Raw genomic sequence first — 22,179 nt, forward strand, 5'->3', positions numbered from 1 at the left:
CAGCCTGGCCAACATGGTGAAAACCTGTCTCTACTAAAAATACAAACATTAGCCAGGCGTGGTGGAAGGCACCTGTAATCCCAGCTACTCAGGAGGTTGAGGCAGGAGAACTGCTTGAACCCAGAAGGCAGAGGTTGCAGTGAGCCAAGATCACACCACTGCACTCCAGCCTGGGCAACAGAGTGAGACTACATCTCAAAAAAAAGGTCACAGGGGACAAAGAACATTATATATTAATAAAAAATTCGATACAGCAAGAAAATATGACAATTATGAACATTTACACACCTAATAATAGACCACCTAAATAGATGAAGCAAAAAAACTGAGGGAGAAATGGTTTTACAACAGTAGCTGGGGACTTCAATACCCCATTCTCAATAATGGATAGACGTAAGGAAAAAGAGGACTTAACACAATAAACTAGACCTAATGGACACATACAGAACACTCTACACTCTAACAATGGTAGCATACACATTCTTCTCAAGTACATATGATATTTTCACCTGCTAGGTTGGGTATTATCAAAAAGGTAAAACATTAACAAGATGGCAAGAATATGGAGCAAAGGGAACCATTATACACTGTTGGTGGGAAGGTAACTTAGTATAGCCATTATAGAATATAGTATGGAGGTTTCTCAAAATATTAAAAATAATATGACCCAGCAATATCACTTCTGGGTATGTATCTGAAGGAAATGAAATCAGCATCGTAAAGAGGTATCTTCACTTCCATGTTCACTGCAGCATTATTCATAATAATCCATATATGGAAACTACTCAAGTGTCCATTGATGGATAAATGGAGAAAGAAATTATAGTACATATACACAATGGAATATTATTCAGCCTTAAAGGAGAAAATTTTGGCCAGGCACGGTGGCTCAAACCTGTAATCCATGCACTTTGGGAGGCTGAAGCAGGTGGATCAACTGAGATCACAAGTTCGAGACCAGCCTAGCCAACCTGGTGAAACTCCAGCTCTACTAAACAAAAAATTAGCCAGGTGTGGCAGACGCCTGTAATCCCAGCTACTCGGGAGGCTGAGGCAGAAGAATTGCTTGAACCTGAGAGGCGGAGGTTGTAGTGAGCTGAGATCATGCCACTGTACTCCAGCCTGGACAAGAGAGAAACTCCCACTCAAAAAAAAAAAAGGAAATTCTGCCATTTGTGACAATGTGAACTATAAACTTAGAGATCATTACGCTAAGAGAAATAAGCCAGATACAGAAGGAGAAATATTACATACCATTTATATGTGGAATCTAAAATAGCTGAACTTAAAAGTTGTGGTTGTTCAGGAGAGATGTGGGGAAATGGGAAGATGTTGGTCAAAGGGTATAAACTTTCAGTTATAAGATGAGTAAGTTCTAGAGATTTAATATGAAGCACAGTATCTATAGTTAATAATGTGCTGAACACTTGAACTTTGCTAAGTTAGTAGATCTTAAGTGTTTTCACCACAATGAAAAAAACGGTAACTATGTCAAGGTGACAGATACGTAATTAGCCTCACCTTAATTGTGAAATCATTACACAAGGAGTGCTGATAGCAAAAGACCATATTGTACACCTTAAATATATGCAATTTTTTATGTCATAACTCAATTTAAAAAAAGAAAACTGGAAAAAAAGTAAGCTATTTATTTTAAGCATATAAACATATGATCCTTTCTTAAAAGGTGCTACAGTAATACTAATCTATTTTCTATGTGGAAAGTGTTTATGAATATAGAACAAATTTATGCAAAATAAGATGCAAATTATTCTTCTAGATGTAAAGGGATGAATTTTTTTAAAAGTACACAGTTATGATATACTACCCACTCTATCAAGCAGACCTAGAGGGATTCTGGAAGGCAGAGCTTTCAGCAACCTAAAAAATTATTCAGTATTATTACACAGAATTAGAGATTGTTGTGATTTTTTATTGAATTTGACATCTTGATTAGAATGAAACTAGTAAGAATGAAGCTTTACAAACATTGCAATATTACTGTATCATTGTGATATGGCTTTACATTGATTATATGTAGAGAACAAAATAACATTAGAATTAAGGCAATAACAACATGTGCAAACCAAGCACATTACCCTGATATGGTCCTTGATAGAAAGCTCTTTTGGTTAGCTGATGGTTGATATTGCTGCATGCAGGTCATTGCTCTGAAGGATAAGCTATGAATAGCTTCATTCATTTAAAAAAAAAAAAAAAAAAAAAAAGCCTCCTACTGGCCCACAATAGCCAGAAGAAGTCTTCGGTAATCTCCACTCGTGTCACCTGCAATCATTGTGCCCAGGGTCTTCTGATACATCTGAGTGAACATCTGTTTTATTTGTACAAGATCAATCTGCATGAGAAATAACATTTCTGATGTTAGAAAAACATCTGTGATAACTGGTACTTACTACAATTCTTTTTATACAATAAGATCTTAATACTAATCAAAGCTGAGGGGGGAAAACACCAAGTGACTGACATTTTATGGCTGATATTCATACCAATGCTAGTTCTACCCAATGAAGGTCTGATTCACAGCTCTGTAAAATCCTGGATAAGGGTGGTACTAGTTTCATCTATTATTCCAAAGATATTAGTCATTTAAAAACCATTTGATAGGATGGCTATTATCAAAAATAAAAAAAAATAGTAAGTATTGGCAAGGATGTCATGAAATGGGAACACTTCTGCACTGATCGATGGAAAAGTAAAATGGTGCAGCTGCTGAGGAAAATAATATGGTAATTCCTCAAAACAAAACAAAAACCTCCAAAGAATTACAATATGACCTAGAAATTCCACTTCTGGATATATTTAAAAGAAGTGAAAGCAGACTTGAACAGGTATTTGTACACCCATGTTCACAGCAGCATTATCCAGGTAGAAGTAACCCAAGTGTCACAGATGAATAAGAAAACAAAAGGTGGGATACACACACAATGGACTGTTAGTCTCAAAAGAAAAAAATTCTGACATGCTACAACATGAATAGTCCTTGAAGACACTATGCTAAGTAAAAGACGACAGTCACAAAAAGACAAACATTGTATGATTCCACCAATATGATGTACCTAAAGTAGTCAAATATAGGGACAGAAAGTCACATGGTTTGTTGCCAGTGGTTGGGAGAAAGAAGAATGAAGAGCTATTGTTTAATGAGTATGGATTTTCAGTTTTGCAAGTTGAAAAAACTTCTGAAGTTGAATGGTAGTGATGTCACATAACAATGCAAATGTACTTAATGCTACTTAAAAATGGTAAATTTTATGTTATGTATATTTTATCACAACTTAAAACATCGTACTTAGAAAATTTAAGTTAAAGAACACACACACACAGTTTTTTTCAAAATACCACATTCTAGTAGTTTTCTTTAAAAACGATCTACCTTCTTTAATTTAGGGTTTTTTTGGCATAGGGTCCCTGTTACGCAGGCTGGAGTGCAGTGGTGCAATCGTGGCTCACTGCAGCCTTGACCTCCTGGGCTCAGGTGATCCTTCCACCTCAACATCCTGGGTAGCTGGGACTACCATGCCCAGCTAAGAGTGAGTGAGTGAGTGAGTGAGTGAGTGAGTGAGTGAGTGTGTGTGTGTGTGTGTGTGTGTGTATTTTCCGTAAAAATAAGTTTCACCATGTTGACCAGGCTGGTCTCAAATTCCTGGGCTCAAGCAATCCTCTCGCCTCAGCCTCCCAAAGTGCTGAGATTACAGGCATGAGCCACCATACCCCACTATGTTTTCGTTCAGCTAAGGCTGGACATGGTGGCCGAGGCAGGTGGATCATTTGAGGTCAGGAGTTCAAGACCAGCCTGGCCAACATGGTGAAATCCCATCTCTACCAAAATATACAAAAACAGCTGGGCGTGGTGGCACAAACCTGTAGTCCCAGCTACTCAAGAGGCTGAGGTGGTAGAATTGCTAAAACCCAGGAGGTGGAGGTTGCAGTAAGCTGAGATCGTGCCACTGCACTCCAGTCTGGGTAACACAGTGAGACCATGTCTCCAAAAAAAATAAAAAGTTCAAATGTAATTTCTTCTGAGAAAAAAAAAAAAAGGAATTTTTTAAAAGTGCAGTAAATATATAAAGAAAAAAATTAAAAATGAAGCTATATTTAAAGAGACAATGATGAATATTTGAAAATTTGTTTTATTATTAAGGAATGCTAAATTTAAATAATGTTGATATCCAATAGGATTAATCTACATAGGTCTTTCATATACTTTTTATATAAGCAACATGAAAAATCAAATGATAAACGTCTAACTTCCCATAACTTTGTATTCCCTATAGACCTTCTCAAGTAGTAAAATCTGTAAGTATTGTCTTTGCTGGGCAGAGTGGCCTCTTTCACTAATGCAAGCTTCTCCCACAGCATGAGGAAAATAAATTTTCTGTTCTTTATACCACCTCTTTTAGCAGTGGCAAAGAGAACTCTTATCATTTTTGAGGGACTGACATCCAACTGAGGAACTTTTAAGAAATCAACACTGAACATCAAGACCCAACAAAAAGAGAAAGGCCCGTCTCACCTCACTTCGAGTGACCACAATCCTGACCAAGGTGGAGTCATCTGTGCCAGCACCTTTCATAGCGTAGTAGAGCCTCTCAGCAAAGAAGGCAGGGCGGTTCAGGGCACACTGCACTGCAAAACAGAGATGCCTGAGACATGGAATCATGATCTGACAAGAAGTGTACCCCTCCAGCTTCATTTATCACTTCTAGCCTGCCTTTCATTATTTTCTCTATAATCATCCCAGAAACATTAGGTGAGTTAAAGATGTTCAGATGTTCTCCTCCTTAATTTTTTTTTTTTTTTTTGGAGACAAGTTCTCACTCTGTCACCCAGCCTAGAGTGCAGTGGTGCAAACATGGCTCACTGCAGCCTCCTGGACTCCGGTAATCCTCCCACCTCAGCCTTCTAAGTAGCTGGGACTATAGATGTGTGCCACCACACCCAGATAATTTTGTTTATTATTAATATTTGTAGAGACATGGTCTCACTATATTGCCCAGGCTAGTCTCCAACTCCTGGACTCAAGTGATCCTCCTGCCTCAGTCTCCCAAAGTGCTGCAGGGATGAGCCACCATGACTGAGCTCTCCCCTCTTGCTTTTCTTTAAGCATTCAACACTCTTTCTAGCTGCATCAGAGAGACTACCTTCAATTCTAGGAAATTCCCTCTAGCCTAGAAATCCTCTTGTCTCTCCATAGTTGCAACGACTTCAATTCCAGTTTTTTCTCCTTACACTATGAAAATCTATAGCATCTGTGCCCCAGTAATATCTTACTAAAGGAATAATTATGACAAAATCTGAATTCTAGAAGTCAAGAATATAATTCGGGTGAAAGATAAAACTCTTTAAAAGAGAAAACACAGATTAGAGCAATGCTGATTTTAAAAAGATTCTCAGAAATCTGGCAGGTTTTCTGTTTGAAAAATTCACTTAGCAAAGTCTCCTCCTACAGATGACAGAGATGTTCTACCCATGCATTTTTGCTTTCACTACAATTACTATAGTAATATTCTAAGATATTCCTTTTTTTTTTTTTTTTTTTTTTTTTTTTTGAGATGGAGTCTCAGACTGTCGCCAGGCTAGAGTGCAGTGGTGTGATCCTGGCTCACTGCAACCTCCACCTCCCAGGTTCAAACGATTCTCCTGCCTCAGCCTCCATGTAGCTGGGACTACAGGAACGTACCACCACACCCGGCTAATTTTTTGTATTTTTAGTAGAGACAGGGTTTCACCATGTTGGCCACTGCCTTGGCCTCCCAAAGTGCTGGGATTACAGATGTGGGCCACCGCACCCAGCCCAACATTCCACTGTTAATACCAATGTGTTACTAATACTCCCTTTAGTCCTAATATCCAACAGAATGAAACTTTCACGTTTTTAGACATCTGCGTATTAGACCACCAGAAATTGGTTGTTTAACTTCAAAAAGGAAAAGAGTCTCACTGGGCTGAGTCCCTGAAAGGTCTATTCTGAGGGCTCAAACTGTTTCATGGTAATGCTGTGAGTTCCTTGGGGCTTTCCCTTTCTCTTTAAAAGAAGTACTACAACTATCAGGTATTCTTGCACAGTCCTCAAGAACAGCCTAGGGATGAAGGCCAAATAATCATCCCAAAACAGCCCTATTTGATCGCAGCACCACCACTCCTAGGAAATTGCAAACAAAAACAAAGGACTGTTTCTGGGGGTTTGCGTAACAAATCCTTTCGAGTTTTCTCTTTTTTTGGAAAAAAACAAAAAACAAAACCAAAGGATTAGTTCAGCTACTGCCTAAGCAGATTCCACTTAGACTATATCATTAGGGAACAACTATTCAAAGCTCCCACTCATTTGAAAACAAAATAAAGCAAAGCACAAAAATATCTTACAGATGGTCTTCAAACCACTTTCCACATATCCGGAAAACTCACGGCTCACACTGCTTAACAAATCTCGATTAGCCATCTGTAAACAAAATTAAAGGGTTAAATATTTTTGCATCTTAAAACAGAAACCAAATCTTCAAAAGAAAAGTTCATACCCTTGAATAAGCCTCCATGGTAGCTCTCAGCTGAGGAAAGCTTCTCGTGGCAAGGATCATGTTAAAGCAAGATTCATCGGTCCCTAGTCTCCCCTCGCCAGCTTGATAGAGACGTTGAGCATCTTCCTGAGCCATTTGGTGGTTTACACTCTGGTTTTCATCACGATTTCCCTACAAAAGAGAAAGGGCGGAATTGGAAGAAATAAATAAAAGTTCTACTAAAAAATTTCTTTCCAATCTAGTTCACTTTTGAATTTAGAGACAATTTATTTTATTCATTTTTTTTGAGACAGGGTGTTGCTCTGTCACTCAGGCTGGAGGGCAGTGGCAAAATCACAGCTGAGTGCAGTATGAACCTCCTAGGCTCAAGTGATCCTCCCATCTCAGCCTCCTGAGCAGCTGGGACTACAGGCACAAATTACCACGCCTGGCTAATTTATTTATTTGTTGTAGAGGCAGGGTGTCTCATTATGTTGCCCAAGTGCTGGTCTCTTAACTCCTGGGCTTAAGTAATCCTCTCGTTTCAGCCTCCTAAAGTGCTGGGATTATAGATGTGAGCCACTGGGCCTGGCCTAAAGGAATAATTTATTAAAAATTACTGCATGTCTGTCATGCATATCCTTCATTTCTATGCATGGAAATATAACTAGTACTTTATTATTATTATTATTATTTTTGAGATGGAGTTTCGCTCTTGTTACCCAGGCTAGAGTGCAATGGCGCGATCTCGGCTCACCGCAACCTCTGCCTCCTGGGTTCAAGAAATTCTCCTGCCTCAGCCTACCAAGTAGCTGGGACTACAGGCGAACGCCACCACGCCCAGCTAATTTTTGCATTTTTAGTAAAGACGGGGTTTCACCATGTTGACCAGGATGGTCTCGATCTCTTGACCTCGTGATCCACCTGCCTTGGCCTCCCAAAGTGCTGGGATTATAGGTGTGAGCCACTGCGCCCGGCCACTAGTACTTTTTTATACTGTCAATTGGATTTTATAAAATCATGGTTTAATGAGGTTATGTTAAAATAAGGACTTTTGGGAGCCAAATTAAATCCAAAAATGTTTAAACAAAAGTATGTCTTCTAGGACATACAAACTACCACTTGAATGAAGAAACAGCTCCCTTAGCTGGAATTTAAGGTCAATATGCACTGTACTGAGTTCTACTTTGTATTCATTCACGCAACTAAGAGATTATTAAGTACTTTTTTGGGTCAGGCACTATGCTAAATGGTAAGGACACAGGAGAGACAGGGTCCCTGCCCTCAAGAAATTTAACTCTAGGGCAAGAGGAAGGGAGGATGTATGTAGTATGGAGGCTTCATAAACTTTCTTTTCTTCATCTGAGTAATAATATACATATTTTTTTCTATTACATCTCTTTGTCTTCCCAGTCTTAATAATATATATTTTTTAAGAGATGCGATTTCACTATATTGCCCAGGCTGGGGTGCAATGGCTATCTGCAGGTGTGATCACAGCCTCAAACTCCTGGGTTCAAGTGATCCTCCTACCTCAGCCTCCAGAGTAGCTAGGACTATAAGCACATACCACCACACTCAGCCATCTAACTATAATCCTAATATGTAAGTAATTACTATAAATATATGCATAAAAATGACATGCGCTTTTTAGAAGAAGCTACAAATAATTCACATTCTGCTAGACTGGGCCTATTTGTATACCAAACTCTTCCCTGGCATAGGAGGAAATGAAGGAGGAAGGAAGAGTTTAAGCTTAGGGCAGTTGGTTTCTCTCAAAAACCCAAACAAGAAAAGGTTGCCTTTTAGAGTCTCAGGGACCATCTTAGGAACAAGTTGGAAAGATGCTCCTTGAAACTGAAGTACCGTCATCTGAGCACCTGGCACAAGGAATACATAGAGGCATATTCTAAATGGGTGAGTGAATATAACATAGTAAAAGGTATTCACGAAAAGTTTCCCAGATTATTGCCTTTGGATTCACACATATTTTCCTAGGAAGTTACTCATCTACTCATATTATGGAAAAGGTAGGGCTGGGTCTTGAACTCTGCACAAAGAGACTCAGCACCTCGTGTAAAATCTTAACAATTTTTTAGCATTAAGTGTCTGTTTCTGTTTTCGTTCTTCTTGTTTTTTTTTTAAATCCTAACCTACTTCCCTGTTCTGTTACTCTGATATAGGTAAATTCAATTTCCTTCAATACATTTACTTTGCTTTCTCATTACCATATCCACTCACTGTTATACACTATCCTTTCCACACCTATCTCCCTTGGCTTTTAAGATGGAATTTCTTGTTGCCCAGGCTGGAGTGCAATGGCACAATCTCAGCTCACTGCAACCTCTGCCTCCCGAGTTCAAGCAATTCTCCTGCATCAGCCTCCCAAGTGGCTGGAATTACAGGCACATGCCACCACTCCTGGCTCATTTTTGTATTTAGTAGAAATGGGGTCTCACCATGTTGGTCAGGCTGGTCTCACCCTCCTGACCTCAGGTGATCCACCTACCTCAGCCTCCCAAAGTGCTGGAATTACAGGCATAAGCAACCATGCCTGGCCCCTCCCTTGGCTCTTAAGAGCTCCTCCTCTCCTTTAGATCCTTCTAGATGGTCCAATTTTGTGCACTAGCACAATAGCCAGTAACTCTTGATACTGAATCAGCATGCTAGTCATTTACACCATCTCTTTCAAATACACGTTCATCATCTCATTCTGTGTTTCCTTTTTTCTTTTTTTTGAGGATAGGGTCCTTCCTCTGCTGCCCAGGCTGGAATGCACTGGTACAATCATACTTCACTGCAGCCTCACTCTCCTGGGCTCAAGTGATCCTCCCACTCAGCTTCCTGAATAGCTGGCACTACAGGTATCCACCACCATGCTCAGCCAATTAAAAAATATTTTTTTTGTAGAGATGGTTTCTTGCTCTGGTGCCCAGGCTGGCCTCAATCTCCTGGCCTCAAGCAATCTTCCTGCTTTTGGCCTCCAAAAGTGCTGGAATTACAGGTGTGAGCCAGTATGTCTGGCCCTAAGTGTGTTTCTGATGCCATTCCAAATACCCTATTTGGAGTATTTTCTGTCAATTCTCCAGCACATCTGGGGAATCAAAATAAGGAAGGTGCTAATCACAGTTATTAATGGGAACCCTAAAACATTTTTCTACATTTCTGGCTGTCCTCACTTCCTATAGCACCTCTATGGCAGTCCTGCACATCTTCACTTGATGGTGCAGCATAATGGACAGTGATAAGCTCAAATGTACAGTTTCATTCTCATCCCAACCATAGAGCCTCAAATTGGTTTCTGATTCCATACAACCTTAGAGGTTAAATCTCTAATTCCTTACAAAAGCCAAATTTATAGGAATAAATCCCTATAGTAACTACAAAGAAATCAGTACACTGGTTTCTGTGTTGTCCCTCTTAAAGACAGCAATATTGCAAGGTGGCCAAATATTAAAAGGAATAAAGAATGCTCACTGGCAAAAGGCTTTTAAAGTATGTTCCCTCTATAATGCACAAGCATTCATACTATACTCACCTGGCACATGGACACAAGTAAGCGTTCAAAATGTCCTGATGTATCTGACCTAATGTCCTTTTCAAGGTCTCGTCCAAATTCTGACTGGTAACATCTGACAATTTCTCGGATTTCCTGATTTGTTCTCGTGCACAAAATTTCAATCAATACACGTTCCTGAGTTCCTGCTCCCTACATAAAATCAACGGAGGATTATATAAAAATAAAATGAAATTTCTGCAAGTAAGTAAACCTTACTGCTTCATTATTTCTTTGTTCTCTAGAACTAAAAAAACTATATACTCAGATGATGTGAAATAATGTATTGGTTTAATTACCACTGTAAATTCAAAAGTGCTATAATTTGTAGGGTTTTACATATGAAATAGGACAAAATACTCACAATAAATAACATATAGTACCTGCATCGCTTTCCGTAAGCTCCAGGCATCGTAATACGTAGGAGGCATGAACAGGGCCAGGATCAGTTCTTCCATATTTCCACTTAACTCTGATTTGAGATCTTTGATTAAATCCTATTTAATTATAAAAACAAGCTAAGTATATGTGTTCTCCAAATTTGTCACTTAAATCTTTTAAGGAAAATACAAAAAAAGAAACGGAATTGCTTTATAAAAACTCAAATTTCAAATCTGAATGTTATATACTAAGAAATAAGAAATTTGTTACATGTCCGCACTTATTACACTCAAGTAGATCTATTTTATTCATTCTATCAATAAACATTTAATAAATTCTTATTCCACTCTACCAAGTAAAAAAAAAAAAAAAAAAAACAAGGGATATCTGAAACAAATAATAATTCAAACTAACACAATGATAAACAGATATTTACTTAGTACAAAGAACCATTCTTGGTTCTATGAGGAAGTAGAAACAATTATGATCTTATTTGTTTTTGTTGTTGTTGTTTTGAGACAGAGTCTTGCTCTGTCACCTCTGTCACCCTGAAGTGCACTGGCACGATGATCTCAGCTCACTGCAACCTCTGCCTCCTGGGTTCAAGCAAATCTCCTGCCTCAGCCTCCTTAGTAGCTGGGACTATAGACTTGGCTAATTTTTGTATTTTCAGTAGAGACAGAGTTTCACCATGTTGGTCAGGCTGGTCTTGAACGTCTGACCTCAAGTGATCCACCCATCTCAACCTTCCAAAGTGCTGGGATTATAGTACAGGTGTGAGCCACTGTACCTGGCTGATCTTGTTCTTATTTAGAAAGATACACATCTAAAAAAAAAAAAAAAAAGTAAGGTAATCTGTATTCTAGCACTGGATAAGCAGCATAGAAATAAGTAACAGGGAAAGTTGAAACAGAAAAAGTTCAAAGTCGGCTGGAGAGTTCAGAGAATATAAAAATTAGCAGGCAAAGAGGAGGGAGAAAGGTTCAGGTAAGAAGGAACACCACCAAGAAACAGAGAAGGGGTTTCCAGCCTTGACTCTTCCTTATGATCATCTGTGGAGCTTTAAAAAAAAAAAACACACACTGATGTCCAAGGCCAAGATTCAGGATTTTGATTCTGTGTTTTTAAGTTAAAAGGGAGATTATGATGTTCAGTTAAGGTTGAGAATCACTGCAGAGAGGCAAGAATGAGCAAAGTTTGCTCAATGGAAAAATAAGACATCTGGTTTTGTTATAGAGGAAGGTTTTCATAATAGATGAGGAAAACAAATTTGTAACTAAATCTTGGATAATTATATTGAATGCCAAACTAAAGAATGTGGACTTGATTCTGTTTGCTGGGAGGAACCACTGGAAACTTTTCATGCAAGAAAATGGCACTGATGTAGCAACAACATTCAGAATGGATGATGGTGACAAAGAAGCTCTAGATGAAAACATTTAGGCTACTGGAATATTTAGTTAAGGGGTAATAATGTCTTGGTAGCAATGGAAATGAGAAGGAAACAAAGTAGACAAAAGAAACATTTTAAAGGGCCATTTTGGCCAGGTGCAGAGGCTCATGCCTGTAATCCCAGCACTCTGGGAGGCCAATGTGGGTGGATAATGAGGTCAAGAGATCTTGATCATCTTGGCCAACATGGTGAAACCCTGACAAAAATACAAAAATTAGCTGGGCGTGGTGGCACATGCCTGTAGTCCCAGCTACTCGGGAGGCTGAGGCAGGAGAATCACTTGAACCCAGGAGGTAAAGGTTGCAGTGAGCCAAGATCACGCCACTGCACTCCAGCCTGGTGATAGAGCAAGACTCTGTCTCATTTAAAAAAAAAAAAAAAACCGGGCGCGGTGGCTCAAGCCTGTAATCCCAGCACTTTGGGAGGCCGAGGCAGGTGGATCACGAGGTCAAGAGATCGAGACCATCCTGGTCAACGTGGTGAAACCCCGTCTCTACTAAAAATACAAAAAATTAGCTGGGCATGGTGGCACGTGCCTGTAATCCCAGCTACTCAGGAGGCTGAGGCAGGAGAATTGCCTGAACCCAGGAGGCGGAGGTTGCGGTGAGCCGAGATCGCGCCATTGCACTCCAGCCTGGGTAACAAGAGCGAAACTCTGTCTCGGGAAAAAAAAAAAAAAAGCCATTTTACAGATTAGATCAATAAAAACCAGTAAATAACCAACTGCTAGAACAAAGCATACAGAATACTCCCCAACTGATAAAGAAAAACATGGAATCAAAGATGACTCTATAAAAGAACAGTATTTTAACTAATAGGAAGTTAAACTAATTTAACTTCCTATTAGTTAAATTTAACTAATGGAAATTAGACGGTTAAATTCTAGAGCAATATACAAGAAAACTCAAGACAGCATTGTACAGACTAGATAAAAAAATTCATAACATGGAAAATATCTTTGTGAGAGAAGTGAGTCTGATGTTGAACCTTAAGAAAATCTAGGGTTTGTGTTACATAATCAGTCACTGGGCTGGGCAGACAAGGAAAGGCAGAGTAGAATAATCAAGGTGCAACCAATCGGTGGACCACTATCCCATTCTGAGAAACATAAACTAGATGCAGAGGACATTAGGACATTTTTAGGATTCCTATCTAAATGGCAAAGCAGGCCGGGCATGGTGGCTCACACCTGTCATCTCAGTACTTTGCGAGGCCAAGGCGGGGGGCAGATCATATGAGGCCAGGAGTTTGAGCCCACACTGGCCAACATGGTGAAATCCCATCTCTATGAAAAACACAAAAATTAGCTGGGTGTGGTGACACACACCTGTAATTCCAGCTACTCCAAAGGCTGAGGCACAAAAATTGCTTTTACCTGGGAGGCAGAGGCTGCAGTGAGCAGAGATTGTGCCACTCCAGTCTTTTGAGACTCTGTCTCAAAAAAAGTATTAAAAAAAAAAAGGCAAAGCAGTGCTATCCACTTTTTCCCATCATATCTGAGGAACAATGGCATTTTTAAGCCATAGATTCTTGTTGAATTTAGAAACTGATCATCCATTCAACAAATAGTAAGTGGCTACTTGCCATTATACACTTGGTACTATAATACAAAGATAACTATGACCATGGTTTGTCCTGTGGGAACTCAGTTTTTGGGGTTGGGCAGGGAAATTAGTAATAACAGAGATTTTACAAAGTGCTGTGGGACTACGGTATTAAGAAGCAGCTAAATTCTGTCCAGACTAATGGAAGAAATTTCACAGAGTAGCTGATATTTAAGCCAAATTTTATGAAAGTTTGCCATGACAAAAAGAAGAAAAGGTATTCAAGGCCAGGAGAATGACACGCACACAACAGGGAAGTATAAAAGATCATGGTGTATACAGAGAACAATGGTAAGCAGTTACATATTTTTTTGAGACAGAGTCTCCTTCTGTCACCTAGGCTACAGTGCAGTGGCATGATCACAGTTCACTGCAGCCTGACTTCCTGGGCTCAAGCAATCTTCCCCCCTCAACCTCCCAAGTGGCTGTGACTATAGACACATGCCATGACACCCGGCTAAGAGAATTTGTTGTCGTTGTTGTTGGAAATGAAGTGTCTCCTATGCTGCCCAGGCTGGTCTCAAACTCCTGGCCTTAAGAAATTCTCTCTCCTTGGCCTCCCAAAGTGCTGGGATTACAGGCGTAAGCCACCATGCCCAGCCCATATAATTTTTAATATGGAACACATTTAGAGAAAGGGAGGGAAGCAGAAGATGATATCCAAGACCAAGACTAAGTAAGGGCTATGTAATAAGCCTTGAATCCCACTGTTTAAGAGGCAGAAGATTGCGAGCCATCCTCTTGATCATGACTGTGGTCATGATCTATTTTCTACTGAACATCTATCACATATGTGACCAGTGTAAGGTATGACTGTGAAATCAAGGACTACTCTAGAATGAAAAAGCCTTTTAAGAGAAATAGGCCAGGCACAGTGGCTCAGGCCTATAATCCCAGCACTTTGGGAGGCCGAGGTGGGCAGATTACTTGAAGTCAGGAGTTCGAGACCAACATGGTGAAACCCCGTCTCCACTAAAATACAATTAGCTGAGCATGGTGTGTGCACCTGTAGTCCCAGCTACTAGTGAGGCTGAGGTGGAGGAATCGCTTGAACTCAGGAAGCAAAGGTTGCAGTGAGCGGAGATTGTGCCACTGCAGTCCAGCCTGGACACTGCAGCAAAACTTTATCTAAAAAAAAAATAAGAGGGAAATATACAGGGAATACAGTACTCTTGAGGTCTCTAAAGTCTAGTTGTCCCTCCTTTGCACCATAGGTACTAATCAAAAGACAGTATCCAATCTGACATGAATGCAGTCTACTGGCCACTGCTGGTGCTCACTCCAGGAAAGAAAAAACATACCTTGCCATACGAGGTCTTAAATGCTGCTTTAATTTTTTGCCTCTGATCATTAGAACGGTTGGCCACCACATCCACAATTGCCTGTTCGTCTGTCCCTGGAAGAACCACACATGTTTAAGTAAGGACAAAGTATGTGCTAGGTGCTCCCTGAGGTCATCTCTCTCTCTTTTTTTTTCTTTTTGAGATGGAGTCTGTCACCCAGACTGGAGTGCAATGGTACAATTTTAGCTCACTACAAACTCCGCCTCCCGGGTTCAAGCAATTCTCCTTATTCAGCTTTCCATGAAGCTGGGATTACAGGCATGTACCACCACGCCCAGCTTCTTCTTTTCGTTTTTTTAAGAAGAGATGAGGTTTCACCATATTGGCCAGGCTGGTCTTGAAGTCAGGTCATCTACTGACCTTGGCCTCCCAAAGTGCTGGGACTATAGGTGTGAACCACCACACCCAGCCTGAGGTCATCTCTTAGAATATTTACAAGGCACTAGTCACCAGATTAAGTTCAGGTACGTGCACCCAGGCTGACACATACGCTTCATTTATGATATAAGGTTTCTTTTTACTTTAGAATTGATCACTTTACCTTATTAAAAAAAGATAAAAATTTGTTTTCCTTACCAAAACCCTTCATTGCCTTACGGAGAATTTCTGCATCTCTCATAGCATCGAAGTTGGCAGCTGGTCGGATAGTTCCTTGAGTGCCCTGAGTCATTGCGGCAGGCTGAGAATAAAAGGCATAAAATCCAAGTCAGCATTTCTAGTAAGTTTCTAATGAGGAAATGTAAAGACTTCCCCAGACATCACTCTGAAGTACAGAAGGCCAATGTTTGGGTTTTAGGGCAAGGATATGAGCATTTTATTAGCAGGGCTTATTCTGGAACAGACAGGAAAGACCTATCCCCCTTCAGGACAGATTTTTCTCCTGCCAACAGATAGCCAGGAGAAAAGATGGCCAAACTTGTGAAATTAAAGTCACAATCTTATGGTTTCCTTTTCAGTAGAATAGTAAGGAAAAAAAGAGATTGATCCCTGAATAGTTTAAATCAAACAATGTTCGATTTAAAAACAGAAGAATATAAAATGGCTTTAGTGAAGTAGAACATAAGCGCCCAGTGAGATTTCAAAGCAGCAATATAATTTTAGTAATATCTCTTAATTTCCTATATGGACCCTGATTATTATACATGAAATAAATCTATGTGAAAATTTCAAAATCGCCGTTTGGCAAATACCATGGTAGTTACTATTTCAGGCAAGAATCACCAATGGGTGCTAAAATTGGGTGGCAAAAGTATAAAGAAACAGGATATTTACATAGTTTATAACGTTACAGCAGAGAAACATTGCAGGCACCACCTTAAACAAGTGATCAAAATTAATTATCACCAGTAGTGGAATAAGTCAACAAGAAGTGCCTCCTGATATAATGCTCTGGGGGCACAAAATCATTGATGTGGTATTCTTGCCAAAAAGGCATGACCTGGATTTAACCATGAGGTAATATCAGACAAACCCAAATTAAGATATATTTTACAAAATAACTGACAGTGTTCCTCAAAAGCATCAAGGGGATGAACAACAAAGACTGAGGAACTATTTCAGATTAAAGGAGGCTTAAGAGACATGACAATAAATATAGCATTGCATTCTGGACTTGACCCTGAATCAGAAAAAGGACATCACTGAGAGAACTGGTGAAACTGAAATAAGGTCCATAGGTTGAGTAACAGTACTATATCAATGTTCTTTCCTGATTTTCATCGTTGTATTGTATTTATGTAGGAAGTTAACATTTGGAGAATCTGAGTAAAGTGTGTATATGAATTATTTGTACTATTTTGCAAGTCTAAAATTATGTCAAAATTAAAAAATAAAACTTTAAAATACAAAGCTATGAAATAATTCAATAGCTTTCATCTATTTTTTATTTTTTAGAGATAAGGTCTTACTCTCTTGTTCAGGCTAGAGTACAGTGGCACAACCATAGCTCACTGTAACCCTGAATTCCTGAGCTCAAGCAATCCTCCTGCCTGAGCCTCCTGAGTAACTAGCACTACAAGCACGTGCTACCACACCAAGCTCATTTTTTTACTTTTGTAGAGACGAGGGTCTTGCTATGTTGCGCAGGTTGGTCTTGAATTCCTGGTCTCAAGTGATCCCGCTGCCTTGGCCTCCCAAAGTGCTAGAATTATAGGTGTGTGCCCAGCCATGTAATTCAAGAAGTTTCTTAGGGTATTCAAGTCAGGGCTTAAGAAAGATAGGATGAAGACGATACTACATTACTTTTTAAAAAAAAATTTAACACATTTCTTATATGTCTGAATGTTGGCCTAAAATAAACATTACTGTTGTAAAATAAATGTTTTCATTGCAGAAAACACACACACATTTTATTTAATCCAATACCTCCCAAAATATTATCATTTAAACATGCAATCAATACCATTTCAAAATGTAAGATGACTCAATTGCTTTTTAGGCAACTGAAACTGTATTTAAAGTTATACACATTGACTACAGCAGTATGCCGGCACTTGTGGGGGCAAAGCAACTGAGGAGACGAGAACAAGACCATCTTGCAGCAGCTTTTCAAGATAACACTTTTATGGGTCAATAACTCCTCCCACTCATAGGTATTTTTATTCCAACATTTTCTTCTACCAGTAAACTTTAGCATCCATCCTCTACTAGTTTCTAAGTTAGGGCTATAAGCAGAGAATTAACAAATATTCCTATAGTGGTATAAAAAAAAATCTAAAATTATTCTGTTTGTAGCAAATATTGAAGAATAAAAAAAAAAATTTATAAGCCTTCATGTCTCCAGAAACTAAGTTTCCTTTGATGTAACCACTGTCACTAAAATCCTAAATAGGACAGAAGCTATTGTTTCTAATACAATGGACTAGATAAACTAACCCTCAGGGTGTACTGTTTAATGATTCTTATTTTCTGTCATTCTCTTTTGCAAAAAAAAAAAAAAAAAAAACCAAAAAACTGATTTCATATTTTATCTGTAGCGTAAAATTTTTTTGATGTATTTATTCTCTGTTGAAAGTCTAAGTTTGAAGTAAATTTTCATGAATATTATCATCTTCCAGGCATTCAACTGAATTCAAAGAAATCAGGATCTGTGTTCTTGAGGTTAAAACTCTAAGGAGATTTCTCAGCACAATCTGCTACCAGAAGTTCTGACCTTTGATATTCCTCTTTGATGCCCATTTGATTCCAACCTTCTTTCTGAAAAACTATCATAGGGCTGGGCACAGTGGCTTATACCTGCAATCCCAGCACTTTGAGAAGCTGAAGCACTAGGATCGCTTGAGCCCAGGAGTTCGAGACCAGTCTGGGCAACAAAGCAAAATCTTTGTCTCTATAAAAATTTTTTTAAAAATTAGGTGGGCATGATGCTGTAGTTCCAGTTATTCAGGAGGCTGAGGCAGGTGGATCGCTTGAGCCAAGGAGTTCGAGACCAGCCTGGGCAACACAGCAAAACCTTCATGTCTGCAACAAATAAAAAAAATTAAGTGGGGCATGATGCTATAGTCCCAGTTACTCAGGAAGCTGAGGCAGGAGAATCACTTGAATTTTGAGGCTGCAGTGAGCTTTCATCACGCTACTGTACTCTAGCCTGACTCAAGCAGGAGAGTGAGATCCTGTCTCAAAAATAAACGAACAAAACAACAACAAAATTATCACAAAATTAGCAAACTGGATCAATCAGGTGAGGTAAACTGGCCCAACTACCTATCTAAAACAAATTTTTTCTTTGAGAAGGTGTTTTGCTCTTGTTGCCCAAGCAGGAGTGCAGTGGCATGATCTCAGCTCATTGCAACCTCCATCTCCCGGGTTCAAGCAATTATCCTACCTCAGCCTCGTAGTAGTTAGCACTACAAGAGTGTGTCACCATGCCCAGTTAATTTTTTGTATTTTTAATAGAGACGAAGTTTCAATGTGATAGCCAGGATGGTCTTGATCTCTTGACCTCCACACCCAGCCAGACAAAATTTTTTTACACTTTCCCTGATACACACAGACACATCCATACTTACATCAACCAAAATCTTCCTGAGGACTTTCAATGACAAGGAGCTCACCTCTCACAGGGTAGCTTATTTCACTTCCATATAAAAGTTCTTCCAAAATCTACCACTCTGCATTCTATTAACCTCTACCTATTGGTTTTAGTTCCAGCTTAAGGTGGTAATTGTTACATAAAGTAAGTTGCATACATACATATGCATGACTTTTACTGTTTTATGCTTAAAAATCATTCATATTGGCCAGGTGCGGTGGCTCACACCTGTAATCCCAGCACTTTGGGAGTCCCAGGCGGGCAAATCATGAGGTCAAGAGATCGAGACCATCCTTGTCAACACAGTGAAACCCCGTCTCTACTAAAATACAAAAATTAGCTGGGTGTGGTGGCACATGCCTGTAATCCCAGCTACTCAGGAGGCTGAGGCAGGAGAATTGCTTGGATCCGGGAGGCGGAAGTTGCAGTGAGCCGAGATCATGCCACTGCACTCCAGCCTGGAGCCTGGCGACAGAGTGAGACTCTGTCTCAAAAAAAAAAAAAATCATTCACACTCAGTCATAAAATGATTTCTCTAAAACTATATGCATGCTTAAACTAAAATCCAAATTTCCATAACAAAAATGATTAACTACAGGTTTATAGTATGATTGGTAAACAACTTCAACAATGAAAAATAGGACTGAAAGCAACTTACTACATGCTTTGGAAGAATATCATTTACTGATTAGCAAAGCAGCTCTGTATAAGAGAAACCACTGGTCTAGAAGGCAGAAGATGTAGACTAGAATCTTCTCAACCTTGTCCTTCACTAGTTGTGTGGCCTTAGACAAGTTTCTCAACCTCTCTGGAGCTAACATGCCTCAAATCAGGAAAGTGAGCCAAAAAAAAATCACTAAGGTGTTTCTCTTTCAATACTATAATCCTTCTCCTACCCCAGCCTAAAACAAACTTGAAATGCTAGATATTCATGAATATCCAATACAGAAATCAATAAAAAAAATCAAGAGTAAGCATAGAAGTATACCGCTTATTATGTTCCTAATAACTTGCGTAGGCTATAAATAAATTAACAAGGCTCTAATGCCAAAAATAGATTGTGAAGCAGAAAAAAAAAAAAAAAAAAAACAAGGCAATTTAAGAATAAAATTTAGGGGCCGGGCGCGGTGGCTCACGCCTGTGATCCCAGCGCTTTGGGAGGCCGAGGCGGGTGGATCACAAGGTCAAGAGATCGAGACCATCCTGGTCAACAGGGTGAAACCCCGTCTCTACTAAAAATACAGAAATTAGCTGGGCATGATGGTGCGTGCCTGTAGTCCCAGCTACTTGGGAGGCTGAGGCAGGAGAAATGCTTGAACCCAGGAGGCGGAGGTTGCGGTGAGCCGAGATCGTGCCATTGCACTCCAGTCTGGGCAACAACAGCGAAACTCTGTCTCAAAAAAAAAAAGAATAAAATTTAGGATTAAAATAAGAAGCCAGGCCAGGCACAGTGGCTCATACCTGTAATCCCAGTACTTTGGGAGGCTGAGGTAGGTGGATCACCTGAGGTCAGGAGTTTGAGATCAGCCTGGCCAACATGGTGAAGCCACATCTCTACTAAAAACACAAAAACTTTTCCAGGCATGGTAGCAGGCGCCTGTAATCCCAGCTACTCACTTGAACCCGGGAGGTGGAGGTTGCAGTGAGCCGAGGTCATGCCACTGCACTCCAGCCTGGGTGACGAGAGCAGAACTCCATCTCAAAAAAAAAGAAGAAGCCATAGGGCCAAGATTGGATATATGGGAAACTCTGCAGCTACTGAGAAAATCCACTCAACAGACTTAACTGGCTACCACATCTAAAGCCCTACCAATCATTACAGGAACATAAAGATCAAACAGACAGCTGAGCCCTTAAGGATGTAGTGAGAGAAAAAGTACATGAGAATCAGAAACAAAGGCACATATAAAGGACCTAGTGATTAGTGAACATTAGAAAACCTTACTCACTTCACTGCTATAATCCAAAGAAACAGGAGAGAAAACAGGATAGGAAGGAAAAGATTCTGTACTGATCTGAAAAAAGAGTGAAAAGTTATAAGGTAAAAATGGGAAACGAAACCACCCTACATAAATCACTGTCAGAAATACTAAAACCAGCCACCCAAATTTATAGATATAACTGCTGGTAAGGGCAGGAAGAAGAAAAAGATCTAAAACCAAGAGCCCAGGTGCATCTGTAGGATAAAGTTATGAGAATCATTACCTATGAGAAGTACCTATGCTTGTCTTCTCAAAGTCATCAGGACACTATTAAAGCAGATAGACCAAAGAAAGTATGGAGTCTATCACAACCAAAGATTAAAGTCTTCCATTACTATAATGGACCATTTCCTCTGATTCATGGAAACCTCAGCAAAGGAATGGTTCCTTCTTTATCTAGCTACCTAGACTGAGCTTAAAACGCAGGAACAAAATACCTGACTAGGGTAAGTAGGCTGTCCTCCAGGATACTGAGAAGGCATCTGTCCTCCAGGAAAGCCACCTGTATGTTTCAAAAATAAATGATATAGCAACAGGTCTTATAAGTTTTAATTTTTCAAAACAGCATTGATGACTATGAATATGGAAACATACAAGAACATTCACACTATGATATTCATGAGGATAATTTTAAAAAATATTATACTTACTGAATTTAAAACCAACTTTGGTCAAAAAAACCTTTTTAATATTCCATGTTCTACATAAGATCCTCACAAATAATACTTTTTCACACTTGAGCCAGATTAAATTCTGATTCCATCTGGAATGGTTGTCAGAATATAGTTCTGGAGGTGGTTTCACTTGTGGTACAGGAGTGGGCAGAGAAGTTCCTGAAAGCTTCCTTTTTGGCTTTGGGATAGATTGTTTTAATAGAAAAAGTGTGACCTTATCTCTATTTTACCGATTAAACTTTTTCATCAATATATTTCATAAAACCATTATTTTTAAAATTATAGATATATATAAACATTTATTACAGATTATCTCAAATATAAACTAAGTTTTCTCAATGGCAATTTAAAAATTCAAAATATGATGATACTGTTTTTCTCTGGATAGCTGGTACATACCAGGTAGTGGGACCTGTGCTGGACCACCTCCGTAAGACTGTGAAGGTGGCTGTGGATAGCCAGAAAAGCCTGCTCCACCTGGTGGGACTCCAAATCCATGGCCTGGAGGAACAAAAGAATAGGTCAATAAACTATATTACAGTTCTCATGATTGCAGAAAAAACTTTAGAAAAATGTTTCTTGTAATCCCAGCTACTCAGGAGGCTGAGGCAGGAGAATTGCCTGAACCCAGGAGGCGGAGG

The 22,179-nt window shown here is 39.4% G+C and overlaps 1 protein-coding gene across 6 annotated transcripts in view; it reads right to left on the reverse strand.

Annotated features, from left to right (window-relative positions):
• Window positions 1-1,584: 1,584 nt before the first annotated feature.
• The window catches only part of ANXA7 (annexin A7), a 43,076-nt gene continuing 22,481 nt past the window's right edge, over window positions 1,585-22,179 (reverse strand). For 5 of the 6 annotated variants that reach the window (XM_032256370.1, XM_032256365.1, XM_032256366.1 and 2 more), the window contains exons 4-14: window positions 21,938-22,048; window positions 21,302-21,366; window positions 20,832-20,897; window positions 15,429-15,531; window positions 14,811-14,905; window positions 10,455-10,568; window positions 10,054-10,224; window positions 6,537-6,707; window positions 6,385-6,460; window positions 4,535-4,647; window positions 1,585-2,356 (exon numbers count right to left, since the gene is read on the reverse strand). In XM_032256370.1, the coding sequence (XP_032112261.1) occupies window positions 2,234-2,356; window positions 4,535-4,647; window positions 6,385-6,460; window positions 6,537-6,707; window positions 10,054-10,224; window positions 10,455-10,568; window positions 14,811-14,905; window positions 15,429-15,531; window positions 20,832-20,897; window positions 21,302-21,366; window positions 21,938-22,048 (1,208 nt within the window). In that variant the 3' untranslated portion in view covers window positions 1,585-2,233. The remainder of the gene's footprint in view (window positions 2,357-4,534; window positions 4,648-6,384; window positions 6,461-6,536; window positions 6,708-10,053; window positions 10,225-10,454; window positions 10,569-14,810; window positions 14,906-15,428; window positions 15,532-20,831; window positions 20,898-21,301; window positions 21,367-21,937; window positions 22,049-22,179) is intronic. The other variant, XM_032256367.1, reaches the window with a different exon arrangement.

Source organism: Sapajus apella, unplaced genomic scaffold (assembly GCF_009761245.1).
Source record: "Sapajus apella isolate SASKATOON/1434 unplaced genomic scaffold, GSC_monkey_1.0 scaffold94, whole genome shotgun sequence".
NCBI classification, from domain to species: Eukaryota; Metazoa; Chordata; class Mammalia; order Primates; family Cebidae; genus Sapajus; species Sapajus apella.